General features: G+C 43.2%; 1 protein-coding gene across 1 annotated transcript; it reads left to right on the plus strand.

Annotated features, from left to right (window-relative positions):
• The first annotated feature begins 841 nt into the window (after positions 1-841).
• Positions 842-2,271, plus strand: LOC121100801 (nuclear envelope pore membrane protein POM 121-like). Its single transcript, XM_040622715.1, has one exon. It carries the CDS (start codon positions 842-844, stop codon positions 2,072-2,074), a length of 1,233 nt encoding a protein of 410 aa, XP_040478649.1. The 3' UTR covers positions 2,075-2,271.
• The last annotated feature ends 7,100 nt before the right edge of the window (positions 2,272-9,371 follow it).

The following is a 9,371-nucleotide window of genomic DNA, read 5'->3' on the forward strand; positions in this document are numbered from 1 at the left end:
AACAATTAATTATTGTTAATTAATTGGCCCTATATGCATGGGTTTATTTCTGGGTTCTCTAATCTGTTCTTTGATTCGTCTTTTTTATGCCAATACTGTACTGTTCTAGTTACTGCAGTTTTGTAATAATACAGTTTGAAATCTGGATTGTTCTTTCTCCAGCTTTGTTCTTTCTCAGGATTGCTTTGGCTGTTTGGGGTCTATACGTTCTGATTTTATAAAATGTATCTAGACTCCTTGCTTCCTAGGGAAGGGGAGGGAGAAACAAGAAGGAACACCTGGAAGGTAAGATTCTAGAAAAAGGAAACAGGGTAAGCTAGCAACTATGCTCTGGTATCTCAGACCTAGCCAGTTCCCTCCTGGGGTCCTCCTGCCCCCTGAAAATTCAGGTGGTTGTACCATCCCTCAAGTTCTGGGCAGCACGGGCTCTGAGCGGCTTGACCCCTGGTTATGGAGGGCGAGAGGAAGCACGGGTGGACCCCGGTCCTCACTCTGAATCTCTTGCTTGGAGTGGGCACTCCTGAGTCTGGAGCGATTCTTGGGCTCTGGAACCACGGTCCCGTACCATCCCCTAAGGGAGCTGGCTGCGTCTGCAATGAGCTTGTCTACCTCGTGCCAACACCTTCGATGGGAAGCAGGGGTTGGGAAGAGCCCCGGGTGCGCGCCCCTTCCCTCGCGCCGTACTCGCGCGCCCCTTTCTTTGCTCACACGTTCCAAGGACGCGTCATAGCCGGCACACCTAACAGTGCGCGCTTTGCCTGGGGCCCCTTTGGCAGCTAACGGAAACCTCTCTGAGCCACTGACTCCATTTGAAGGACCCGACCTTGCAGAACTGCTCCTCATGGGCAGTTACCTGAGCCGGAATCGCCCTCAGCTGCCGTCCGCTACTCTGCTGAGTGGGGACCAGCCCGAGACAACTGAGAGCCTCGGGCCTGGGCCCGCGCACCCCACCCGCGGTGTTCCCCAGGCTGGCCGGGTTCACTCGGCAGCCCCGACCCTGGACGTAGCTCGCAGGCTGTCATACGAGGATCTTGTGGCTTCACCGCGTCGGCGTCGGCGGCGACACCGTCGGCGGTTTGCCATAATCCATCAGCGGCAATATCCAATCCAGCAGGCCCGGTGTTTATTTCTGGGGGTCTTTTCCTCTGTGCCCCAGACCGGCCATCCGAAGCCAGTGCTGTCTGCTTGTAGCTCCCAGATGTTCTGCACCTCGGTGATCCTGAAGATGGCATCGGCTAAGGGCAAACTGACCCTCCGTTTGGCTCTGAAGCAGACAGTCATCTGTATATGGTCTTCACTGTCGGGTCACTTCCCAAATCTGTGTGTAAGGGAGACCTTGGTGAGGGCCCTTGAAGAGAATGGTCAAGCGAGAGCCAAGGCAGAGAAGGACCTGATCTCCCTGGTCGAGAGCAGGGAAGGGCTGGCAAGGTCAGAGGAAGGGCACCCTGTCCCGGAGAGGCAGGATGATTTGAGAAGGGGCGCCGAGGGCAGCCGGAGCGTGCCGTCAGCGTTTAAGCGGCTGATGGTCAATGGAGTCCTCTCTTCCTTCGTGCCCAGGCCTGGGCCTCTGAAGAGAGACTTCTGTTCCACGAGCTTAGAAGATAGCCTGATAAAGAAATCCCACACCTGCTTTTGGAGCTCATGCAGCAAACGCAACGCCATCACCAGCTCTTACAGCTCCACTCGAGGTTTCCCGCCACCGCAGAGATGCTGTCGAGGTGCTGCCGGGATCCGGGGCGTGGCCTCATCCCAGCCCCAGCTGCCCACAAAGAAAGCCAGTGAGGAAAGCTATTATTCTAGCTCTTCAGCCTCAGTAGAACCACAAAGGAAGATCAGGAGTGAAAAGGTTGCAGATGCACGTTCTGGGCAGAAGCAAAGTTTGAGGAATCGCTCACCTCCATCCGACGATTCCAGGCCTCGGAAGCGCAAGATTCCTCTACTGCTGTCGTCAAGGAGAAATGACCCAGTGATCCTGCCTCCACCACCCCAGCTAGGTTACCGAGTCACTGCTGAAGACCTTGACTTAGAGAAGAGAGCTGCGATCCAGTGGATCAACAAGGTCTTGGAAGGGTAAGACCGAGGCCATCTCTGACCCCAGCTCCCCTCAGCCTTCCTGTTTGTGCACACTCCCCCCTCCCGCCCGCACCACTAATTCACAGCAGAACTTCTGGCAGATGCAGAAGGCACCAGGCCCAGGGGCCTTCCCATAGTCGGATGGAGGGCCACCTCCATGGGCTGTTTTTCTTGGTTCTCCCTAAACCTCTGCCTTGCTTGGCTGTAAAAAATTGGTCCCCTTTCCCTGGCCCACCAGGGTCTATTCCCCAGTACTTTGTGCTGGCCTCACTGGTTCCTTGGAGGAGAATTGTAGGAAACCATCCAAGTCCAGCTATGCCCAGGACATTGGCCCTATGCCCCCAACAAGTAGTTAGCTCTCTCCATAGAGACAATGTTCCATTCCCATCGTCTTTCTGCCAGATGGGCCCCTAGAAATTGGGTGGCTGGAGCTCGTTAGGCTGGCCCACCCAGTGGTCAGGATCGCTGCAACAGAAGAGGGAAGCTTTGGACCAGTTTTTCTCCAGGCAGGAGCAGGCAAGACACCCACTTGCTGCCGTAATTGCCCTTTCCCACCTCCCCTTTTGCTTAATTAGACCCTTGTCAGTCTTTCTGCTTTCTACATATGAACACTTGGTACCACATGAACATTCCGGAAATGAACACAGTTATATGTGTCACACACATATGTAATCATATGTATTTATATGTCTTGTAGAGTCATATATATTTATATATAGTCATAATATATGTGTATAATGTATATTATGTGTATATATATTATATATTACATAACGTAATGTATATCTAATATACATAATATATACTACATATATGATATGTAATGCATATGAATAATATATTATATATGAATATATAACATACAACACATATGTATAATATATGTATATAATACATAATTATAATGTAATAGAATACATAATATACAATATATGTATATTATATACATATGTGTAATATATAGGTGATATGTATAATAATGCATATATATCATATAATATGTATAATATATTGCATGCAGAATATATAATGTGTATTATAAATAACAATATGTATTGAATATATATGTGACTTTTTGTTAATTTGCCAAATATTCCATGTCTTTGCTCTTTGAACATAGTGGAGGAAAAATCTATTTGTATAAGTAGCTAGCCTTAACCGTGTTAGGTTTTCTGTGGCTCAGCTGATGGGAAAGTAGCATCACTTTATGCCTCTAGATGCTGACTCCGGATTTTCGTGTTCAAGTCCATGGGAAGGCAACCCACACACTAGCCTTTTCCCACTGCTGCTTCTCACCTGCCCACCCGACATCACTATGGGCTTGATCATATCTAGCATACGTTAGGAAATGACATGTGACAATTTCGTCTTGATTCTTAAATTTGCTGCAATTTTAGACTTACAGGACAGTTTACAAAGATAGTACAGAGAATCCCCATCTAGTTTTCATTGAGCTTCTCTTAATGTTATCATCTTACCAAACAGTTACCGAAACCAGGAAACTAACATTAAGTTGTCACATCTCCTTAGTCTCCTCCAAAGTGACTGTTTCTGTCTTAATGCCTTGTGTAACCTTGGTATGTCTGAAGAGTACTGATTAGGTGTTTTGCAGAATTTTCCTGGATTTGGATTTCTCTGTTTTTTCAGAACATTGAAATTATGGATTTTTAAGATAAATCTCTCTGTGAGTCTTACTTTTTAAAATCTGGGCTCTGCTTTTTCATCTATTTACATTTACTGTAATTATTGTCATGGTTGGATTTACTTTTTCCATTTTGTGACTTATTTTCTATTTGTGTCACGTGTGTTTTTTGTTTTGTTTTTGTTTTTTGTTTCTCTGTTCCTCCTTTACTACCTTTGTGTTAAATAGATTTTTTTAGTGTGTCATTTTAATCTCTCTTCCCTCTTTATTTTTACCTTTTTAAAAGTTATTTTCATAGTAGTTGCTCTAAGAATTACAATATGCATCTTAAATTTTCAAATATCTACTTCAGGTCATCCAGATGGCGAATAAACACACAAAAAGATGTTTAATGTCATTAGTTAGTAGGGAAATGCAAATTAAAACCACAAAGAGCTATCACTACACACCTATCAGAATGCCTAAAATAAGTAGTGATAATATCAAATGCTGGTGATGATACAGAGAAACAAGGTCATTTAAAATTGCTGGTCAAATGCAAAATTATATAGCTACTCTGGTATTAATGAGGGAAGTTGTTGTGATGAGCACTGGGTGTTAAATGTTAAATTCTACACCTGAAACCAATTTTACCATATATGTTAACTAACTAGAATTTAACTAAAAAAATTGAAATACAAAAAAATGATACAGCCACTTTGGAAAACAATTTGGCAGTTCCTTTGAAAACCAAAAGTGGACTTACCATTTGACTGAGCAATTGCACTTGTGGATATTTATCACAAAGAGATGAAAACTTATTTCCATGGAGAAACTTGTTCATCAATGCTTATAGCAGCTTTGTTCCTGATACTCTCAAACTGGAAACTACCCGAAGGTCCTTCAGTGGGTGAATAGTTAAACTACTATGTACATCCATACTATGAAATACTATTGAGCAATAAAAAGAAATGAACTATTGATATGCACAATTTAGATGGACCTCAAGAGAATTATGATGAGTGAATAAAACCGATCCCCAAAGGTTACATAGCATATGATTCCATTTATGTAACATTTTTGAAATAACAAAAGTGTAGAAATAGAGAACAGATTGATGGTTGACAAGGGTTAGGCATGGGAGGGGGAGTGGATGTATGTGGCTAAGAAGAGACGTCATAAGGGAGGCTTTTGGTGATGGATTAGTTCTGCATATTGATTGTGGAGATTACACAAATCTGCATGTAATAGAATTGCATAGAAATACATACACACAAATAAATTCATGTAAAATAGTGAAATCTGAATAAACTTTGTGGATTGCACCAATATAATTTTCTTTGTTTTTATGTTGTACTGTAGTTATACAAGATATTGTCATTGAGGGAAGCTGGTTGAAGGGTATATGGGAACTCCCTGTACTTTCCCCCCAATTTCCTGCAAATATAAAATTACATAAAAATAAAATTTAAGGGGCACCTGGGTGGCTCAGTCGGTTAAGCATTTGCCTTCAGCTCAAGTCATGATCCCAGGGTCCTGCGATCGAGTCCCACATCAGGCTCTTGGCTCAGCGGGGAACCTGCTTCTCCCTCTCCCTCTGCCTGCCACTCCCCGTGCTTGTGCTCTCTCTCCGTCAAATAAATAAATAAAGTCTTCTAAAAATGTTTAATTTTTAACTAATTATATACTACAGAAAATGTATAGGAAGGTCCTGTGTACTTTTCACCCAGTGTTAATGTTGTAAATAGCTATAGCACAATATAAAAAGCAGGAAATTGACATGGGTACAATCCACAAACCTGACTGATATTTCACCAATTATTCATGAATTCATTTTGTGTGTGTACACATATAAGTCTATGCAGTTTTAGCACATGAACTTTACATAAACGCCACTACATCTAATATACCAACTGTACCATCACCACAAGACCATCATGCTACACCTTCATAGTCACCCCATCTCATCCCTAACCCCTGTAAACCACTGATCTGTTCTCCATTTTTATAATTGTTATTTCACAAATGTTAGATAAATGGAGTCATGCACTCTGTATCTCTGACACATGTTTTCCAACACCACCAAACTATTAACTCAGTCCTGACACTAGCTACCTGGAGATAGGATTAGATCCCACAGATTAAAAGCTTAGTACCACAAGACTGTCCCCACTTCAGAATCCATTCACAAGTCCAAATTGTTACTGACCCCCTCCTCAGGTTAATTAATTTGCTAGAGTGGCTCACAGAACTCAGGGAAACATTTACTTACTTTTACCATTTTATTATAAAAGATATTATAAAAGATATAGATGGACATCTAGATGAAGAAGTATATAGGGTGGAGTCCAGAAAGGTCCTGAGTGCAGTAGCTTCTGTCCCCATGGAACTGGCATGTGCTACCTTCCAGGCATGTGATGTGTTCACCACACTGGAAACTCTCCAAATCCTGCCCTCTTCGGTTTTTAATGGAGACTTCATTACATAGGCACCATTGAGTAAATTATTGGCCATTAGCGATTGAACTCAACCTCTAGCCCCTCTCCCCTCCCTAGTGGTCAGGTGATGAGGACAGAAGTTCTAATGCCCTGGCAGCCAGCCCCTAGGCTTAGATTACTTAAGAGATTTCCAAAATTCACTTCCTTAACATACTAAGGTGTGAGGGGAAGGGGTTTGTTATGAATAACAAAACATTCCTTTCACCTTTATAGCTCTGATGCTATTTCAGGAACTGAGGACAAAAGATAAAATATAGCAAAAGATGCTCCCATTACTTTGACTACTTAGGAAATTCCAAGGATTTTAGGAACTTTGCACCAGAAATAGGACAAAGATCAAATATGTATTTCTTATAAGTCACAAAATTACAATATTTTTTAGAGACTGGCTTTATTCACTAAGCATAATTTCTTGAGGTTTATCCAAATTCTGTATTATCAACAGTCATTCCTTTTTACTGCTAAATCATATTCCATTTTATGGGTGTACCACAAATTGTTTAACTGTTTCACCCATTGAAAAATCTTTGGGTAGTTTTCCGTTTAGGGTTTTCAGGAATAAAGCTGTTAAAACATTTATAAACAAGTTTCTTCATGAGAAAAGCTAAGATGGTGGACTAATAGGAAGACCCTATGCTTGCCTCGTCCCCTGAACACAGCTGGATAAAGATACAATCATTCTGAACATCCAAGAAATTGATCTGAGGGTTGACAGAACAAACTGCACAACTAGAGGGAGAGAGGAGGCCAGATCGTGGATGGTGGGATGTGCAGAGACATGATTTGGGGAAGAAAAGGATTGTGGGTACTGTGGAGGGGAGGGAGCCCTGATCACAGAGTGAGGTGGGAGAGAGGAGAGACAGCAGCACACAGAGGATCACACAAGGAAGATAATTCCCCAATGCCACTGACTGGGTAAAGTAAAGGGGCTGATTACCATGAGTTTTTACAATCAGTGGAGCTCCAAGACTGGTTTTAGAGGTCCATACCCTGGCTGGTGTTGACTCTGGTAGGTGCTGCAGTGCTCCTGTGGAAAAGGAGGATAGAGACCCAGGAGCAGACAGATCACAGACAGTTCCCCCTTCTTGGAGTGCATCTGGGAGAGGTGCCATTGCCTCTGAGGGGACAAAAGAGCTGGCAGGTGCCATTGCACTCCCCCACCCCTTAGCATAGGAGCACAGATACCTGCTCAGTGTGGCTAACCTGGACATGGGCTTTTTGCTCTGGTTTACTCCAACCTACAAGCTCTTGTGGGTTGGTTCAATGGCCCTTCTGGGACAAACCTGCACTGACCCCAGGGTGGCAAGACTCACCCCCCAGTGTGGGTCTGCACTACACCGGGTCCCTAAAGTTTAGAGATTTTAAACCCATCTTGTCTGCCTGGGATAAAGCACAGGTGCACTGTACTGCCACATAGGCAGACAGCTTGGACACAGACAGGGTGAAGGCAGGGATCTGAGGGATGCCCGGGACACATGAGGGGAGATTGTTTGCTCTTCTGTTAGGGCTTCTGGACATCAGCAGGAGAAAACTCCCCTCTCCAGGGCCAATGGAGAGGGCTGGTACTATTTTTTCTCCCCTGTCCATCAGCATGGACTGCCTTCAGTGAGGAGCAGAGCACCAACAATGGAGGCCCGAGCCTCTTATACCAAGCCACATCCCCCTGCACTCAGCAGGTGCTTCTTTACTAGGTAAGTTTGCCTGGGAACCAGAGCTGGGGACCCCTCCCCCAGAAGACCAGCACAAACCCTTTGCATGCACCAAGTCTACTGGCCATAAAGTGCCATAAAGCTTTAGCTTTCGTGGAAATAGCATCAGATCTCTATTAGCAAGCAGACCAGAGCACTCCTAGTTAAAACTCACCACACTCTGGACAAGGTCCCCAAACTCCCCACTGTAGACAAGGAGAAACTCTGAGGAGGGCTGGCCTGAGGGAAAGAGCAGGCAAAATACAGCAGCAGAGTGCACACAGCATACATCAGAAACACTTCCTGAAGAACCAGGCCCTGGACAGTACGTGACCTCTCCTTAATAAGTCATTATTCTCTGGAGCAAGAAACATAACAGGCTTTCCTAACACAGAGAAGAGAACAGAAACCTAGACAAAATGCCAAGATGGAGAAATTCATCCCAAAAGAAAGAACAAGAAAGGGTCAAGGCCAGGGATCTAATTGAAACAGTTATAAGTAATATGCCTGATCCAGATTTTAAAACAGCAATTATAAGGATATTAGCTGGGTCTGAGAAAAGCATAGAAGGCACAAGGAAGTCACTTCCCACAGAGATAAAAGACCTAGAAATTAGGCCAAAATAAAAAACGCTATAACTGAGATGTGAAACAGTTGGATGTAATGATAAATGGATGGAAGAAGCCAAAAATAAATAATTGATATAGGAGATAAAATTATGGAAAATAATGAAGCTTAAAAGAAGACGAAAAGAAAAATATTGGATCACGAATGTAGACTTATGGAACTTAGCAACTCCATAAAGCATAACATTCCTATCATAGGAGTCCCAGAAAGAGAAGGGAAGGAAAAAGGTGCAGAAGGCTTATATGAGCAAATTATAGCTAAAAACTTCCCTAATCTTGGGAAGGAAACAGACATCCAGATCAGGAAGGCAGAGAGAACTCCCATCAAAATCAACAAAGCAGGCCAATACGAAGACATATCATAGTAAAATTTGCAAAATATAGAGATAAGGAAAAAGTCCTAAAAGCAGCAAGATAAAAGAAATCCCTAACTTATAAGGGAAGACTTATAAGGGAAGACAAATAAGGTTAGCAGTAGATCTCTCCTCAGAAACTTGGCAGGCCAGATAGAAGAGGCATGATATATTCAACATGCTGAAGGGGAAAAAGAAGCAGCCAAGAATACTCTATCCTCTCATTCAGGATAGAAGGAGAGATAAAGAGGTTCCCAGACAAAAATTAAAGGAGTTCATGACCACTAAATCAGCCCTACAAGAAATATTAAAGGGGACCATTTGAGTGGGAGAGAAAAACTAAAAGTGACAAAGACCAGAAAGGAACAGAGACAATCTACAGGAACAGTGACTTTACAGGTAATGCAATGGCACTAAATTCATATCCTTCAGTAACCACTCTAAATGTAAATGGACTAAACACTACAATCAAAAGACGTAGGGTTTCATAATCAATTAAAAAAACAAGACCC

The sequence above is a fragment of the Ursus maritimus genome, unplaced genomic scaffold (assembly GCF_017311325.1).
Source record: "Ursus maritimus isolate PB19 unplaced genomic scaffold, ASM1731132v1 scaffold_5, whole genome shotgun sequence".
NCBI lineage: Eukaryota > Metazoa > Chordata > Mammalia > Carnivora > Ursidae > Ursus > Ursus maritimus.

Bases quoted from the DNA above. Each gene is read 5' to 3' on its own strand.
- LOC121100801 (XM_040622715.1), top strand. From the start codon at position 842: ATGGGCAGTTACCTGAGCCGGAATCGCCCTCAGCTGCCGTCCGCTACT.